The sequence below is a fragment of the Coturnix japonica genome, chromosome 27, assembly GCF_001577835.2.
Source record: "Coturnix japonica isolate 7356 chromosome 27, Coturnix japonica 2.1, whole genome shotgun sequence".
Classification (NCBI taxonomy): Eukaryota; Metazoa; Chordata; class Aves; order Galliformes; family Phasianidae; genus Coturnix; species Coturnix japonica.
The window spans coordinates 1209289-1227657 of NC_029542.1; the positions used below are offsets into that span (position 1 = coordinate 1209289).

At 53.8% G+C, this 18369-nt stretch overlaps 3 protein-coding genes across 4 annotated transcripts; all 3 read left to right on the forward strand.

Annotated features, from left to right (window-relative positions):
* Window positions 1-2914: 2914 nt before the first annotated feature.
* PRR29 (proline rich 29) lies at window positions 2915-5084 on the forward strand. 2 transcript variants are annotated; one of them, XM_015885527.2, is made up of 6 exons: window positions 2915-3089; window positions 3359-3455; window positions 4065-4180; window positions 4318-4472; window positions 4563-4630; window positions 4753-5084. In XM_015885527.2, the coding sequence occupies exons 1-6, from the start codon at window positions 2943-2945 to the stop codon at window positions 4782-4784; spliced, it is 615 nt and encodes a 204-aa protein (XP_015741013.2). In that variant the 5' UTR covers window positions 2915-2942; the 3' UTR covers window positions 4785-5084. The 2 variants fall into 2 exon arrangements, with proteins under 2 accessions (XP_015741013.2, XP_015741012.2); XM_015885526.2 differs by having other exon boundaries at window positions 2917-3089; window positions 4297-4472.
* A 735-nt stretch (window positions 5085-5819) lies between these two features.
* On the forward strand, window positions 5820-9249 carry LOC107325038 (1-acyl-sn-glycerol-3-phosphate acyltransferase alpha-like). Its single transcript, XM_015885520.2, has 6 exons — window positions 5820-6205; window positions 7626-7759; window positions 7929-8104; window positions 8216-8311; window positions 8512-8584; window positions 8745-9249. The coding sequence occupies exons 1-6, from the start codon at window positions 6024-6026 to the stop codon at window positions 8975-8977; spliced, it is 894 nt and encodes a 297-aa protein (XP_015741006.1). The 5' UTR covers window positions 5820-6023; the 3' UTR covers window positions 8978-9249.
* A 392-nt stretch (window positions 9250-9641) lies between these two features.
* LOC107325057 (alpha-2-macroglobulin-like protein 1) lies at window positions 9642-18217 on the forward strand. Its single transcript, XM_015885553.2, has 21 exons — window positions 9642-9837; window positions 10078-10267; window positions 10515-10668; window positions 10790-10842; window positions 11028-11048; window positions 11231-11384; window positions 11471-11555; window positions 11626-11740; window positions 11883-11997; window positions 13892-14001; window positions 14454-14594; window positions 14799-14856; window positions 14932-15077; window positions 15213-15362; window positions 15530-15823; window positions 16125-16194; window positions 16275-16368; window positions 16652-16877; window positions 16954-17080; window positions 17160-17281; window positions 17571-18217. Exons 1-21 carry the CDS (start codon window positions 9764-9766, stop codon window positions 17583-17585), a joined length of 2514 nt encoding a protein of 837 aa, XP_015741039.1. The 5' UTR covers window positions 9642-9763; the 3' UTR covers window positions 17586-18217.
* Window positions 18218-18369: the final 152 nt, after the last annotated feature.

Sequence of the window (18369 nt, forward strand, 5' to 3'; positions counted from 1 at the left end):
TGCTCTTCCCACAGCTCCGTCTCTCAGACAGACCGAATGTCACAGCCCAGGCGATGTGCAGACTCCGCCCCCCGCCCCCCCTCCCCATACACAGGGCTGAACACACAGCTCACCCGGCCTGGCACTGCCCACCACCCCATTATCGGCGCCCTTTGGGGTCTTTCCTCCCTCTCCCCCCCCAAAGGTGGACATGCACAGTGGGGATGCAGAGTCCTTTTGCTTGCTGCTTGGATGCTGCTAAGCTGGAAACCCAATATCCAAAGGGTGTGAGAAGCGAGGGGCAGGCAGGGATGATGCAGAGGGGGGTAAGGAAGGTGGGGATCCCAAAGGGGATGCTGTGATGCTGTGATGCTGGGCAACACATGGCCTGACTCATGCATGCACACAGAACAGGGGTGGTCCTGGAAGTCCTTGTCATGCAGGGGCACCCCAAATTCCCTTTCCAATTGCCCCTGCTAACACAGAAGGGCTGGTTGTATGGCAGGCAGGATGACCCAAACTCTGCCCCATCTGTGTGAGATCAAAGCCCTTTGATGGGCTGCCTCGTCCTCCAGAAACCCCATAGAGGTGCACTGTAATCTCAGCTGATGGTAATGAGTGCCAAACCAGAGCAGAATGGGTTGTACAAAGCACCCAATGCAGTTCAGAGGAGTAACAGAAATACTGCTAAAAATGCAAAGAAAGCAACCAGGTCCTTAATATTTAAAGCCATTTGGTTGGTGCTATTAGGAGTGACCGATGCTGCTCTTGCAGGCACAGCTCTGATCCCACAGTTCTATTGACACAAAGAGCCTCCGGGACCCGGACAGCCTCATTAACATCTCAGTTTCCAGTGAAATGCAAACATCCAATTTCAATCATTTAATTCTCCAACAGCATGGAAACAAGCAATGGGGGGTGGGGGTGGGGGGGCACTGAAAGCAAATTAAATGGTTCTGGGTGCAAATAAGCCCATGCTGTGCTGGCAGAGTGGGATAGAGGGGAACTTGGGGGGTGGGGGTCCCCAAGACACCCATGTGTCCCCATAGAACAGACTTCTCTGGTGCCACCTTGTGGCATCCAGTTTGAGAGGTGATTGGCTTTGATCAATGGGAAATCAGCTCCTGTGCTTTGGTGATGCAGCAGTGCCGTGCATGGCCAGCACTGGATCACCATGGGACTGCCATAGGACTGCCATGGGACAACCTTGGGACCAGTGTGAGACTGCCATGGGACCAGAGGGCTTCACACCCCTGCTGTCTGTGTTTTGGGGTCTCTCTGGATAGGATGTGATGAGGGACTTTGTGGGGCCCATACAAGACCACGGCCCAAAGCAGAGCTGCAGGTGGAGCCCACCCTAAGCCACAGATGGGGCTGAGGTCTGGGCTGTGGGCTTGATGTAAGGTGAAGGTTTGGTTTTATAGTGCAAGAAATCCCAGTTGTTCCCCAATAAATGCCCAAGGCTGAGCCCCAGCTTCTGCTTTGTGTTGAGATGCATTGGGGCTGGGAGTTGCAATGGACCTACAGTGGGTTGACACTGGGTTTGGCTCAACAACACCCTCAAAGGGGACTGGGATGCTATGGGAGGTCTTAGGGAATTCCCACTGTATCCCCTTGTCCCACCATGGCAAAAGGTTTGCTGCAGGGCTCGAGTCCTTCTTGCAGACAAGAACAAGATGAGCGCTGGCACGATGGACACGCAGGCTGCGCTCAGAGCACGCGGGGCTCTGCCAGAAGCAAGGGGTAATCAGCACAGTAATCAAATGTGCAAATAATGGGGATTTGGGAGCTGTAACAAAAGGCAGTGAAACAATCCAGAGGGGGCTTGGAGAAATTAGGAACATGGAGTAAAGTGTAATCAAGTGGAAAATAGCCCCTGTAGAGCCAAGGGCTGGAGTCTTAGCAGCTGACTTTGCTCCTGCCATATGGAGGTGTCTCTGGTTTGGGGGCTTTGATAGGTTCTGTTCCCACTTCATGAGCTGAGCTGGCTCTGGGCTGAAGGAAATGTTCCCAGATCAGTGCTAGGGGACAGTGAGAGCTTTGGGTTGAATGCTGATGAGATGATCAGATGGAAGGGCAGTGGAAGAGCTCACGGGGGCAGAGGAAAGATACCAGAGGACAGCGGGAGGATGGGGAAAATATTCCATTGCAGTGGGTTTGAATGCTAGAGGACTTATGGCCATCCATGGGGACCAAGTCCAAAGTAGTGCCTGAGCAATTGCCCCTATTGCACCATGCCTTGGTCATGGATGGGGTCAGAGTGGCCAGCTGTAGGGTGGGCAGGTCTTCATCCTCCATCCATGGAGACCCCACAGCTGCATGGACACACACATGTTGGAGGGCTATGGGACATCCATGGGGCAGGTGGACCTTCATCTTCCATCACTGAAGACCCCATGGCCACAGGGTGCTAAACCCCTTCCCCACATCCCTCCAAGTGCTCCCACATAGAAACCTGTCCCAGATGCAGGTGACACCCAGCCCCATGGGGACACACTGCTGCCTCTGTCAGCTTTCAGTGGGACCTTTCAACACACCCCAGTCAGCAATCCAGGTGCATGTGAACTCATACAGCCCCCATCCCCACCCTCTGGGTGGCTTTTCTCTATCACCCACCCAGGGATCAGAGCTGTCTCCCCCCACCCACATTGGGTGGCCCCGAGGAAGACCATGGGGCTGTGGGATTTTAGGGAAGACCCCCAAAACCACATGGCCAAAGCCATGGGATGCTGCTGGTGTGTCCATGGTGGGGCCAGGTCCTGGCATCAGAGCACCCCAAACACTGGGACCAGGGCACAGGGCTGGGAAGAACACACAGCACCAGTGCCCTGCAGAGACAGAAACACCTTTAAGGGGGCACAAACCACCCCTTAGTGCCACCCCTTTTGTGGGTGGGGTGTCCTGGGGACATAAGCAAGGAGAAGCAACCTGGGATTGCACCTCGAGCAGCCCAACCCACTGGGATGGTTTGTTTGCCCCCAGCAGCTATAGCAATGAGCAGGAGCTGCAGGTGTATTGCTGCTCATCCAGCCATGGAGCCTGGGGCAGCAGGGAATGCCAGCAGGGTATGGGGGGACCCTGCAGAAGGAACCTATGTCATCCCACATAGGGTGAGCCCCAAGGAGCAGCCCAGGGGATGTTGGGGATAAATGGGGTGGGTGGGAGGTGAGGGGATGGGGTCAGGGTTTGGGGTGGGTGGTGGGGTTTGGTTTGCAATCTGCTTTTTGCAAGGTGTAAATGCTCCGTGCATAACCCTGAGCAGGTTCCATGGGGCTGTGTGTGTGCATAGGGACACCCCTTGGCAAGAGGGGCCTGGTGTGAGCTGCCCCCTCCTCCAGACCCCCATCCTTGGGGCTTTTCTCCCCCTCCTCTCTTTCAGCTCCCACCTGTGTTGGTGTCCCCGCAGCCACTGACCATCATCCAGCAGCTTCCCATGGCCACAGCCCATCCCACAGGACCCCCACAGCTACGGGGAGGTGCGTGACCACAGCCCTACAGTGAAACCATCCTCGTGTCTTCCTGCCTCCAAACACAGGGACTGAAGGGCGAGATCCACATCACTCACATACAAAACCAGTGGGGTCCTGGGGACCACCCACCAATGGCTTTGCAGGCACTTGGAGGGGGGGATTTCGTGCCTGCAGCAGATGGGGTTGTTTTAATGGGGGTGTTTTAATTGAGATGTCTTAATGAGGATGTCTTAATGGGGGTGTCTTAATGGGGATGCACCAAGGAAGCTTTGCCAAGCCCTGTGTGCTGCCAGGACTGCAGCAATCCTCCAAATGGGCGGAAAGTCTACAGACTCCAGCCCCACTAATCACCTTTTGTGAGCAGCCGGACCAGATGTTTAATCCCATTTGCCAATTGGGAAAGGCAAAATGATCTCTATTTTAAAGATTTACCCGAGCAAAATAATTCTTAAATGCCACCTAGGGCTTCCAAATTGGGATGTGGGGCTGGGTTGGCTCCCAGTGCTTGGCATAAGGACAAACCTTGGTGCTATCCTAAGGGATGCATCCGCACCACTCATCCCTTCCCCTCGCTCTAATCCCTCTCTGACGCAGAGACCCTTTGCTCCCCGGCAGATTTATTGGAGCTGATGATGATTCAGAACTCCCAAATGCACCAGGTGGTGATGAACAGCCTGGCAGTGTCAGCAATGGTGTCCTTTGGGTATGGGCCATCTCCAGCCACTGCCCAGGTATGGGGTGGGACCCAGAGGTGCCTTCTGCCTTCTGATCTCCCTGGGGTTTTAGAGCTGTTTGGGTCAGTTTGACCCCCAGCGTGGAGTGTATCTGATTCTGTTCCTCCTCATAGACACTTGCTGTGCCTTTGCAGCCTGGAGAGGAGGAGGAAGAGGAGGCCATGGTGTTCCACCACCACTACATCCCTTATCCCAGTTCTGCTCCCCTTTGGGCCTGGCCACTCCAGTACCAGGCTATGGGGCCAGCAGCCGTGCGGCACCTGGGCACAGCCACAGAGAACAGGGATGTGTGAGTAGCAAGGGGAGCTCTTGCACAACCAGTGGGACATGGGACAACACCAGGCAGGCACTCACTCCTGTCCTCATCCCTCTCCATCAGCCCTGTGCCACCTCCTCCACCCCCCAGTGCTACAGGGACCGTCGGTGCCAGCGTCCCACCAGCATCAGGTATGACCTTTTCCCTGTGTCTTCATCAGGAGGTGATGCACAGACCTCCCTACATGTCCAGCTTAAGGCTGAGCCCTCCCCACTCCCTCTATCCAACCTCAGTCCGTGCTTTCCCCCTACAGAGTACTATGACATGTTGGAGGAGCGGCTCTGAGCACCCTGCAGCCCAAAGGGGGCTCCTCCTGCACATCCTCATCCTCCAACCCAGGAGATCTTGCAGGGTGCCCCATGGTACCCGCAGTTTTGGGGAGGGAGGTGATGTACCTGGCAAAATGTGCTATTCTGGGGGTGTGGATATGTTATTGCTTTGGTGCACGGATGCATAAGTTTGGTGTATGGGGTGGGGTCGTGCAAAGCCAGGTGTCCCCAATCTCCACCAGTCCCTCCAGCTCTCAATGCAGCACATTGCCTGTAATTAATTTGCTTTGTTAAGAAAGCACCCTGCTGACACTAATTAAGCATCTGTCATTAATCCAGGCCGCTGGCCCTGAGCCTGAATGTGAGGCTTCCTCCAAGCAAAGGCGGTGAGGGAGGGGGGCTGTGTGTTCATTGGGGTGCCCATGGGGTCTATGAGGTGCCCATGGGGGCTGTGGGTGCAAATGGGAGATGTAATGGAGACCATCCAAAAGCTGAGCTGAGTGTGGGGTGAAACTATGCCAATGTGCAACGCTTTGTGTATCCATACAGACAAAATGAGGAGGAAGAGAGGAGTCACCGGGGGATGTCCCAATCTTGAATATGGGAATAATAAGAGGAAGGGAGGGAGGATAGTGCAATGGGGATTGCGACACAGGCAGTGGAAGTGAGCCCTGGAGCCCTCTCTGGGTGACACCGGGTTGAGCAGCACAGAAATAACCCATGGCCAGGGCACAAAACCAGGGTTACCATAAGTGGGGAGGAGGGATGGGGGAAGGGGCTCTGGAGGACGTGGAGTAGGGCAGTTCTGCTGAAGGTTCATCACTGTCAGAGAGCAGCTGGGATGCTGGCTGTGACCCAAGGGCCAAAGGAACCAGTGGGTCTGGGTGAGAGTGCATGGATGAGGCAGTGGGGCTGTGATTCCCCCACACACCCCTCCCAGGTAAGAGGTGTTGGTGAAAAACCATTGCAGTGCTTCATGGCCCAGCAGGATGCGTATCAGCTGTGACTCCTCAGGTGACCCAGGGTCTCTGGCGTTGACTCACCCCTTCTCTCCACCCTCACCTGCTGTGCCTGCCTGCCAGCCCTACAAGCCTCTGTATGGGGCAGCTCCTTCCCTGGACCAGCCCCGAACGCCCACACAACACTCTGCTGATCCACCGGCTTCACCTGCCCTGCTCCCGGCAACCCTACTCTCCACCCCAGCTCTGGGGACGCAGGCTGAGCTCCCCAACATCCCCACACCCCACATAGCACAATGGACGTGGCCCTTCTCCACGGGCTGCTGCTCCTCCTCATCCTCCCCGTGCTGCTTTACCGATACTGTGCCACCTTCCACTACTTCTGCAAAGTGACTTTCTTCAACCTCTGGGTCTTGGCCATGGCGACTCTCCTCTCCCCCTTCGCTGCAATTCGGGGACGCTGCGTGGAGAATATGAAGTGAGTATGGATTGGGGGTTTATTGCTTCCAGCATGGAGGCATCTGGGGTTTGGTGGTGATGGGGTTTTGTGGTTGTATCCACAGCCAGGACTGCAGGTTGAGCCCTGGAGCTGCCATGAGTTCATGTGGTGCATCTGCATGCTGTGGTGGGATGTAGTGGTGATGTCCATGGTTAGCAATGGGCACACCATGGTGGGGCAGACAGTTGGGTCTGGGCTAGCTGGTCCCCATTGGATCAAGTAACATAAAGGGGAAAACTGGCCATTGCATCATTGGGTACAATGAGGGACTGGAAGGGTTTGCAGCACTCAGTATCAGGATATACGTGCATGCCCACATCTCTGTCAGTGCATCCCACTTTGAGAACAGGACTCCAGGATTTCCTGATGCCATCAGCTCAGTGTCCCAGAGAGGATGCCCCAGTGCTGCCCCATTGCTCAGCTAAGCTGGGGGTGGTGGTGGCCGTGATAGCATCTCTGAGCAACACGAGTTGCTTCCAGGGCTGACGCAACCCTGGTGCTGAATTCCTGGCTATGATAGCATAGTGGAGGGATGTAATTGTGTCAGGATGAAAGACGAGCCTGTGGAATTTCTAAGCTCAAGCCATCACGTGTCAGTGCAGGCAGATCCGGAGCTATTGGCAGGACTGCAGTCAGAGGTTTGGTGTTATCAGTCCTCTCGTGCAGCCATTCTCCCTCATTCTCTCCGTGCAGGAATGATGCACACACACGTGTATTCCCTCTTGCTTTGAGCCTTGCAAACGCTTCCGGCTCAGTGGAAATCCCTGTCATGACGCAGCTGTGACTCACAGTGCCTTGTCTCATCCCACCGTCACAGCACACCCAGCCCCATCTCCTCCTCCTCAGCCTCCAAATCACAACGCCTCCGGCTTGGAGCTGGTTCCTGCCATTAGACCTGGCTTTGGGGCATGCCACAAACCTCTTCTCTTCCCCACCTGGTGCTGAGCTCTTCCTGACCATCCTTTCCACATTAGGTTTGAAGCGTTCACTGCTGGATCTGAGACCCTTGGCACAGATGCTCTCCATTGCCATGAGTTGGAAAGTGCCCCATTTCAACGTCAAAAGTGTATTTATCTCCAGCATGGGTGCTGCAATCCCCGTTGCTCCATCCTCCCTCCATTCCTCTCGTTATTCTCATACTGAACGTCACCCTTCATCAGCTCTGCTCTCCTAATGTCACGCTTCCTGTCCAAGCCTTTCTGGATGGTGACGCGGCTCTTCCTCGTTCCCCATCCAGCTGATAAAACCTCCATCTCTTGATGAATTTAGGCCAAGTGAAGCAATTCTGAGTTGCTCTGATGAGCAAAGATGAGCTGGTTCTTGCCTCCCCTGCTCTTGTCATGACCCCCTCCCACCTCTCTGTGTCAATCTGCTCCCCACACGTGTCCCTCTGCCCTAGGCTCCTCTGTGCTGCGATCCGGCCCCTCAAGCACTTGTATGGCATCAAGATAGAGGTGTTGGGTGCCGAGCACCTGAATCTCAAGGAGCCCTATGTGATAGTTTGCAACCACCAAGCTTCCCTTGACCTCATGGGTATGTGCAGGGGAGGGGAGGGGTTCATCACCACGTGAGCAGCCTTTGGGGTCGAGCAGAGCTCAGGGCTATGGGTGCACTGCAGGGAAAGGGTTGGGACTCCATGATGCGGTTGGTGATGAGAACTGTGAGGGACGGGCTGATCCTTTCCTTCCCATCCATCCTCCAGGCATGGTGGAGGTCATCCCCAAGCGCTGTGTGCCCATCGCCAAGAAGGAGCTCCTGTACATGGGCACTGTGGGCTGGGCCTGCTGGCTCAGTGGCATCATCTTCATCGACCGCCAAAGGACAGGAGATGCCATCGATGTCATCTCCCAGACGGCCGAGACCATACGGCGTGAAAACGTGAGCAGGAGAAACTGGGCTGGGGGTAGACAGGGCTCAGGGAGGACCATGGGTGTCACGGTGGGGAGGTGTCCTGGGGTCAGTGCTTGCATCTCACCCTGTCCTGTGCAGCTCCGAGTGTGGATATTCCCAGAAGGCACCAGGAACCAGAGCAGATCCATGCTGCCCTTCAAGCGTGGGGCGTTCCACCTGGCTGTGCAGGCTCAGGTAAGGCATCAGGTTGGGGTGGCATACCCTGCTCATAGAACGTTCTCCATCATCTGCCCTTGACAAAGAGGATGCGGGCATTGGAGTCTTCTGGGATCCGCAGAGCCCAGGGAGGTGACAGGGACGTGGGGCATGGCAGGAGCTGGAGCCCTACTGGTGTTAACTGGGGAGGGGTCTGCATGACCCTCCATCTCCTGCAGGTTCCCATTTTCCCCATTGTGATTTCTCCATACTGGGACTTCTTCAGCTCCAAGGAGAAGAAATTCACCCCTGGTAAGTGGAGGACAATAAGCCCTTTTGCTGAGGTTGTGGGGATGGAGCAAGTGAGGGCTGGAGGTCTTTATGAAGGACACTGATGTGCACGGAGGCATCCAGTGGTGAAGGATGCTGGTGGGATGACCTGACCTCCCTGGCCTCTCCTCTCCATTTCCAGGGACGTTCACCATCCGAGTTCTCCCCAGGATAGAAACCCGTGGCCTGAGCCCAAAGGATGTCCCGGAGCTGACAGAAACTGTCCGTAAAACCATGGTTGATGTTTTCTCTGAGATGTCCTCAAATCCCTGCAGGGATTGGCCTGCGGAGCTTCCTCTTCTCCCAAGCACTGGGGCCACCAAGGGGACCGATGGCGTGTGGCACGACGAGGACACAACTGGGACCAGTGATTAGGCAGAGCCTAAGGGGACACCAGGGAGGTTGGGTATCTGGTGACAGGTAGAACATGCTGCACCCTTCTCCATCTCTTGTGGTGTGGTTCACCCATGGGCTCGTTGCACAAGGTCCTACCGATCGTGCTGTCCTCATGCATCCAGCCATGAGGAGGGGTCCAGAATGTGTGGTGAGCCTGTGGAGACTGGAGGGATGTGGGGAGGGGAAAAGTCCCACATTAGAAGAGCTTCCTCAGTGCAGAGCGATGAGATGAAGGTGAACAATAAAAGACTTCACAGCTGGTGTTTGTGCACGGTGCCATGCCTGAGCCTGGGGGGATGAGGGCAGGTGGGGGTGGCCATGCTGCATGTGGAGCATCTCTGAAGATAACGGGCAAACCATGGGCAAAAAGATACACGGTGCTTTGGTTCATCATTGCTGTTACTCAGAAATGTCTGGGAGAAATGCTGCAAAGCAGTGGAAATCATCTGTCCATGTGGATAGATGACGGGCAGTTGCTGGGTAACACTATTAGCAATGGTGAGCTGGAGCTCTCCAGGTCAGGAACCGTCACATGGGGATGGTCAGTGGCAGAGGGCACAGGGAGGACCTGATTTTTCATGCCTTCTGCCATGGGTTGTGTTTGGCTGCCTGGAGCCTTGAACCCATCGGGGTGTGGACTGGGTGGTTAAACATTGTCCCAGCTGGAGACCTCAGCTGCAGCAGGGAGGCAAGGGTGAACGGGAGAAGAGGAAGACTAAACTGGAGGCTCAGAGTTCACCTTTCCTCTGTGTTCTTGCCTTGAGTATGGGGTACAGAGCAGCCGTGACCTGCCTGCTTCTCTGTGTCCTGCACCTCATTGCTGGAGAAGCTGCACATCCGTAAGCTCTGTCCATGTCTGTCTGTCTGTCCATCCTGGGTGCAATGGTGGGCGGTCTTAGCTCGCTGCTGGTGCTCAGGGTCAGTCCTCATCATAAATGTGGTTGCTTGGTTGGGGTGGAAATGCTTGGGGTGCTGTGTTGTCCCTGTGAGGACAGAGGGATCAGTGCCTGTGGCTGCAGGGCACTGGGATTTGGTGGAGGTCCCTGCCCAGCTCCACTGTGGAGGTGTCCTCTGCCTAGGATATATATGGTGACATTCCCCTACGTGATCTACTACCCGCATGGAGGCAAGGTGCACATCCATCTTGTGAACCTGGATGAGCCAGCACGTGTCACCCTCAGCCTGAGGAGCAGCCATAGCATCCCCAACGTCACCCTGGAGTCGATGGGTAACAAGAGCCTCCAGCTGGACTGGCCTCTCTTCCCCAACGTGAGTGACCCCAGAAGGGGATGTCCTGTCCACCCTTAGGTCCCTCCATGGGGAGGGGACACAGGCTGTCCTGGGTGGGCAATGACCTGAAAAGCAATGGGATAAGGGAATATACAAAGAGCCTGTGAACTCTCCCCCATCATCTTCCCATGCACACCAGTCCCTGCTGCAGGCAGGGACAAGGAAGCAGTGATGATGGTACCCAATCCCACCATAACAACCCATTTCTTTGATTTCCCTGAGACAGATCACTACCCCAACTGAGGAGCTCGCATATGTGCACGTCACGATCCAAGGAAGTTCCCTGTCGGTCTCCAGGTATAGGAAGGTCCTCCTGAAAGCCCCAGGTCTGTGGACCACAATACAGATGGACAGGACTGCCTACAAGCCTGGACAAACTGGTAAAGATCTGGAGCTGTCAGAAGAGCTTGAGGACTCTTTGCATGGGATCTCCAGTTGAGTTCCCAGGTTGGGTCCCAGCCCCACAGCACTCACTCCTGCTCTGGGATTTGCTCTTTCCAGTGAAGTTTCGAATTCTCCGTTTGGATGAAGACTTCATGCCCAGTGACAGAAAGGTGAGATGGGATCAGGGTGTAGGGGGTGTGGAGGCAATAGGATCTCCATGCACCAAACACGTGGGGTCCCAACAGTAGTGTCACCATGATTGTGAAGGGGATGGGTGCAGGGAGATGGGCAGATACGGGTTGGACATCTCACGCTTTGGTGCTGAATGACAAAGTCTTCCTTTCTTCTTTTGCAGCTTCCCTCAGTGACTGTGCATGTGAGTGAGTCCTCACCCTGTGCCATTCCATATGTGTGTGCTGCTGGAGACCATGTGCAGGAACAGGAAAGACATCCCTGCTTCAGGGAAGTCACAAGGAGAGGCAAAAAGGGCACGGACTCCCCATTCACACCCCATCACCAGCCCCTCCATGGGCTCACATTGCCTGTCCCTGTGTGCAGGATCCCAGAGGGAACAGCATCGTGCAGTGGCAGGATGTGACCACACAGCAGGGCATCGTGGACCTGTCCCTCCTTTTGGCCAGGGACGCAGCCCTGGGCACGTACACCATTGAGACAGAGGAGAAGAATCACACCTTTGAAGTGACGAGACTCTGTGAGTTGTGGAGGAAAGCTTCTAGGAGCCATCATGGAGGATGGCAAGAAATGGGCATGGTTCCATTCTTGGTCACTCTTTATCAGGGAATCCCCGCTTCAGAGTGCTGCTCCAGCTGCCCTCCTTTGTGATGGAGATGGATGAGAAGATCCCGCTGCACGTCTGTGGGAGGTGAGTTGGGGAGCAGCTGAGGGACTGCTTGATCCCATACAGATAATCCCCATCTGTTCCATCCCCACAGGTACTCATCAGGGAAACCTTTCCAGGGCAAAGCTGAGGCCACCCTGTGCCATTTCCACAAATCTTATCTTAGATCCTCGAATGAATCTTCAAGATGTGTGATGCTTGAAGGACAGGTGAGGGCGGCAAGTGGAGACCCTGGGCTGTAGGTTGGGATGGAGGAGAACAACAGCTCCCAAGAGCTCTGTTTGACCTCACTCCCACTGATGACACCCAATGGCCACGGGGAGCTGCTAACAAAGAGCCACTCTCCTTCAGGTGAAGAGGAATGGCTGCTTCTCCACCCAGGTGTCCACAGCTTTATTCAACCTGACCAGCTCTGACCATGTGAGGCGGCTCTTTGCCAACGCATCTCTGACGGATGAGGACACAGGTAAGCACAGCCGGGTGCACCTGGGCTGTCTGTCCTTCTGTCCCTCCTCCTCCACTCCCATTATGGAGCATTTCTTCAGGTCCTGAAGAAGGATCAGGAGTTTCTTCTCCGTCCAAATTCCTACCTCAGATCTTCCTCCATCTTTCACTTTCCGTTCCCTACTCTCTGCCTCTCCGAGACAGGTTAGCATCCTTTATCAGTGCCTGGAAAGCTGTTAGGATGATTATCTTATTCTTATCAGGTCTTTCTGACTTTGGTCCAGTTGCTATCTGCCTAGGTAGGGTTGTTCTGCACCTCTGATAAGATTGGGTAAAGATCCCAAGTTCATCACAGCACAGATGGCAGAACTTCAGCCCTTCCTATTGGCCTTCAGCCATTAAGAGGGACATTTTTGGGTCAGGATGTGTATTTCAGTAGTGCCCAGGTCCTGGATTTTGCTGGTTCTGTTCACGCTACAGCTCCTGTCACCCCTCTTGACAATTTATTATGCTTGAAATGTGGTTTTGCTCTGCACAGATCTTACCATAGATCGTAGCAACATAGAACAATGCAATAGAATCAAAGAATCATAAAGATTGGAAAAAAACCCTCCAAGATCACCCAGTCCTATTAATATTTTCCCACTACACCATGTCCCCATCACCTAAATGTTTCTTGACCTCCATGGGCAGACACACAACCTTCTCCCTGGGCAGACCTTTCCATTGCCTGACCTCTCTTTTGGAGAAGAAATTTGTCCTAATATCCAAACTGAAACCCTCTGGTGCGACTTGAGGCCATTCCCTCTCATCCTATCACTGTAACCAGGAGCAGAGGACAGTCCTCACTCACCACAAATGAGTACAGAGAGACAATCACCTCCTGCTCCTGCTGGCTGCACTATTCCTGATAGAAGCCAGGATGCTGTTGGCCTTCTTGGCAGCCTGGACACGCTGCTGGCTCATGTTCAGCTGAGCAACAATCAACATCCCCAGGTCTACTTCCTCCACAGCCTTCCAGCCATTCTGCCCCACACCTGTATTGCTGTATGGGGTCGTTGTACCAAAGTTTAGGACTCCGTGCTTGGTCTTATTGAAGCTTATCCCATTGGCCTCAGTCCTGCATCCAGGCTGTCCAGATCCCTCTGTTCCTACCCCCAAGCAGATCAATACCTCTTCCCAACTTGGTGTCATCTGCAAACTTAGTGAGGCTGCACTCAATCCCCTCATCCAGCTCATCAATAAAGATATTTAACACATCTGTCCCCATTACTGACCCCTGGGCAACAGCACCCATGACTGGTCACCAGCTGGATGTAACTCTACTCACCACCACTTGCTGGGTCCAACCAACTCTACTGAGAAAGGAGTGCACCTGTCCAAGCAGCAGGTTCTGGTTGTACTGGTTAGAATGGGGACTGGAGAGCAGGCACTGGCCCAGCTGCCCTGGAGGGAGTCACCAGGACAAAGTGCTGGGTGTCATCTCCTGCACTGCTCAGTGAGGATCTTCAGCTGTAGGCGTGAGCATGGAAAGCCATTGGGTCTTTTTATTTAGCTCAGGGTGACCCAGTGTGACCGTCTCCATCAGTTCATGTAGGCATCTACTGAAGGACCAACACATCTATTCTATTCTATTCTATTCTATTCTATTCTATTCTATTCTATTCTATTCTATTCTATTCTATTCTATTCTATTCTATTCTATTCTNTTCTATTCTATTCTATTCTATTCTATTCTATTCTATTCTATTCTATTCTATTCTATTCTATTCTATTCTATTCTATTCTATTCTATTCTACTCTATTCTTGAGGATGTTCACAAAGACACAGGGGGAGGGCACACATGGGGGAAAGCAGAGATGGAAAACATGTCACCCAGAGCCTCTCTTTTTTTGTCCTCCTTTTTTTTCTGCAGGGAGAACAAAAACCATTACTAAAAGCTGTAAGATTTTTCCTGAAATGCCCCTAAATGCCTCCAAGAACACCAATGGATTCAATGAAAATGGGACGCCCTATGATGGAATGGTAATGGGGGCTCCTCATGCCCCACAGCCCCACTTTGCCACCCCCACCCCATGGCTCCAGCTCAGCCTGGGCATCTCACTTTGCTCTTAGTGCAGATGCTGCTGAAGGGAGCCAATGGGATCCCTTCTGCCTTCACCATCCCAGAAGAAGACCAAATAGCTCTAGGGTTCTTGTTCCCTTCCTATCCTCTTGCCATCCACTCCATCCCTTTGACCTTCCTTTCAACCAGCCCATGATGGCACACAACTCTTTTAGGGGGTCAGGGCAGAGCTGGATCACGTTTCATTGGAACGCTCCTGTAGGGATGCTGAGCTGCCTTTACCTTTGAGATCTCTGATTTCCATTCCTTGGGATGAGCTCAGGGGCACTCTGTCCTCGGGATGAGCTCAAGGGCTCTGTCTTTGTAGCCCAAAAGCCAAAGTGACAGTCACATCCCAGTTCCCTCCCATCAGGACAGCAGTAGATTCTTGAGGATCCGCAGGATGAAGGCGATTCCGCCCTGCATCCAGCCCCTGCAGATCCAGGTGGATTACAACTTCAGTATGGAGGTTCTGAAGATGAAGCCTGGAAGTAGCCTGGAAGTGTTCGTCCTGGTGAGTCTTCATCTGAAATAAGAATGTAATCTGAAATGAGAATAAAGCTGCTGGGCTTGCCAGGATGAAGCCATTTCCAGCAAGCCCTAGAGATGCACTGTTGGCTTTGGGGCTTGGTCTTGGTCTTCAACTGTTGGGTCTTGGAGTACCGTTTCCATTCGTCCTGCAGCACTGGTTGAGCCATTCTCATCTCCTCTTTTGCAGATCCTGGTCAAGGAGACCCTTGTGACCATCCTCAGGAAGGAGCTGTTTGTGGATGCAGGTGGGTCCCGCAGCAGGATGGGCAGTGCAGGGCTTTGCTGCTCACATCTGGACCTGATTTCCCTCTCTGTCTCAGCACTAAGTGGTTCCTTCTCCATCGAGCTGCCCGCTGCCCACAAGTTGGTGCCCACAGCTACAGTGTCGTGCTACACGGTTGTACCTGAAGGCTGGGTTTTGTTTGACTGGACTCTGCTGCATGTTCCCATGTGCTTCCCCAACCAGGTGTGTGGGGGCCTGCAGCCCATCTCCTGAATTCCACCTCACCCCTTGCTATTCACTCTCAGCCCATTTTTGGAGCATGGAGAGAAAGCCCTTGCTGGGAGCCTCTCCCCTTACCCAAGCCTTCCTTCTCCCTAGGTAAAGCTGTCCTTCCCAGAACAAAAGGTTCTGGCAGGCTTTCAGACCCAACTGAAGGTTCAGGCTGCTCCGGGCTCCTTGTGTGCCATCCACATTACAGATGAGCACACGTGGTATGCTGGTCTCAAGGCCACCACCAGCTCCAACACAGTGAGTATGGAGCAGTCTCTGTACTGGGCTGATGCATTTCCTTGGGGACTTCACTGGCATCACTGCCATGCCCAGGGAGGTGCAGGAGCAATGGATCAAGGCAAGAAGCAATGGGGTTGGAGCTGAGCCTTGAGTACTTCATGTATTCCTCATGTTCTTTGGTTTAGGTCTCCAGCTTACACCTCTATTCTGAAGTCAGCTTTTACTCTGAAGATGAAGGCCAGAAATTTATTGACTGTCCCTTTGGTAACCGGCCATCGTGTTCCATACCGCTTAACCCCTATGATGTGCCTAAGGAGTTAATAGTACTTAACCCCGATGATGTGCCTGAGGAGTTCATAGAACTTAACCCCAATGATGTGCCTAAGGAGTTCATCATCATTAGACGTAAACCCAAACGCCATAAGAATAGGAAGGGACGATCGTACTTTGACGATAGGAATTTGTGTGACCCAGACACGGTATGTGCTCCCAGCCCTGCCTTGTGCTCCTCTACCTCCCAGGGTGGGTCTGCCCCATACCCATGATCCATCCTCTTACATCCCCCATATGAGATGCACCAAACCCCACTACTTCAGCCTGAGACAGGCACATGCAATGCATCTGTCAGTCCAAGTATTGCAGCATTCGATGTGGATGGGGGTAAGGTCTGCTCCTCCATCTCAAACCTGGGCTTGGAGCGAATACAGAGGGATGGGAAGGACTTTGGGCACCTCTGGGCCTTCAGAGTGGTGTGATTCTCTCTTATCTATTATGATTCAGGATGCAGCCTTGAAAAGTGTCACCAACACTGGTCTGGATATGTGCTTATTGGATTTAATCCAAACACCAGGTGAGCAGAGAGGGTTCGCAGCAGCCTCCATGCTGCCCTGATCTTCCTTTTGGGCAGTGCTTTCATGCTGTGTCCACTAGGAAAGCCAGAGGTTGATGAGCACAGAATCTGGCTGGATCAAGCACAGCAGATGGAATTTCTGGGGACACGGCTGTGGAAACTGGTCCCTGTGGGGTGAGTATGGAGCCCTTATCACATTCTCTTCCCCACTGAGTGCAGCACCCAGGGCTCTGTTGTCCACGTATCCACTAAGACACATCCAGCCCCTTCCCTCCCACTCCAGCCCCATCCCCACAGACAGCCCATGGCAAAGTCCTCAGGGCAGGGGGTGCCATGGGAGATATGGGACATAACCACCCCCAATCTCACAATGACAGCTGGCCCCAAAGTCCAGCCCAGATGCCACCATTAGCAGGCCACCCTTGATGGCCTCTATGCTCTGTCCCATCACCTGCAGGGAGGATGGCTCTGCAGAGGTGACGGTGACGATGCCCGATGCCATCAAGGAGTGGAAGGCTGGGATGTTCTGCACTGCGCCCACAGGCGTGGGGCTGGCCCCCACTGCCACCCTCGTGACTTACAAGCCCTTCTCGGTGGAGATGGCTCTGCCCTATGCTGTCACCAGTGGAAAAAGCTTTGCTGTGGCTGCCACCATCTTCAACCACCTGCAGCGCTGCCTATGGGTGAGCAGGGTGGGCTGGGGACTGTGGGTCCAGGGGCTACAACCTGATGGAGGGATGATATTGTTGGTGTCTGCAGGTTCGAGTGATGCTGGAGGACTCAGAAAATCTGGAGGTGTTGGAGAGGGCAGATGAAGCAGGTGGTGGCTGTGTGTGTGGATACGAAGCCAGGACCTTCCAGTGGGATGTGCAAGCCATCAGTCCGAGTATGAGTGCATTTGCTGCTGGGTGCAGGGCTGGGGTCTTGGGGCTGTGTCACAGCTCTGTCCCTGTCTGTACCTGCAGGGAAGGTGAATGTCACCATCAGCGCCCAGGCCCTGAGCACAGAGGAACTGTGTGGATCTGAGGTGCCCGTGGTGCCAGCACAGAGGGATGTGGACACTGTGACAAAACTGCTGGTTGTGAAGGTGAATCTGGATGGTGCTCAGTTTGCTCCTCTTGTCACACCATGCATGGGGCTTCTCCTAGGACAGCCCAGCTCTCTCCATTTGGTCCTGAGCTTTCCTGGACAGGGAGACAGTGGGGATGGGGTCCATGTGGGCTCTGCTCTGGGTCCTGAGCTCTCCTGGCACATCAGTGGCTGGGAGGGCAATGAGGATGTGACCTAGACAGGTTGACTGTGTGAAGGAGGAGAGGTGTTTCTGGGATGGAGGTCGGGCTCACTCTGATCCTGGCCTCATACCTGCTGTATTTTAGCCTTCAGAGCATTGAAGATTGATGTGAATGGAAACTGCAGCTTCCTGGCTGTTCTGCTCCTGACTGCATCCAGGCAACTCTCGAGCCTCTGCCCATTCCTGCTGCTTCACCCCCTTTGCCTGACCGGAGCCTTCAGCAACGTGGTTGAGATGGGGAATCCACTTGAGGTCCCAGTTCCTACCTGTCAGTTCCATCACTCTGTGTACATCAGGGACTGATGGGAGACGTCTGCATTGCTGCCCACCAGGGTCACGTGGCTGCCCTTGAGCTGACAGCAGTGTAATTCCTGGAAAAGAAAAAAAAAAAAGGGCAAAAAAAAGCCCTGGGGATCAATGGAAGTTGAAATGAGCCAGGAGCAATGGCTGGCCATGCAGAGGATGGTCTGTGCTGCTCCTGTATGAGCCAGGCTGGAAAATTAAGACAAATATAAGAGAAGAAATAGAAGCAGCAAAAGGTTTTTTCTTGCAAAAAAGCTCCTTGTCTTCAGGCTCTTTCTCGGAATCCCTGGACGCAGCCACCCCCAAGGGCTGGCACTTTGTGCTTTGGGTTGCAGTGTTCCTGTCCTGTTGAACAGTACATTAAGGGGCTGTGGTTTGTTTGCATTCACTGTCTGCTTTGTTTTGCCAAATAAAAAGCTGGAACTAGAACCGGAAGAGTGTTTGTTGCATGGATGGCAACACCTGCATCCCCAGGTGACAAAACCTCCCTGTAATACTTCCCCAATGGGGACAGATGAGAGAAGCAGAGGGCCTCATATTGATCTCCCCATGACCTTGCTGCCTGGTTCCCTCCTTTATCC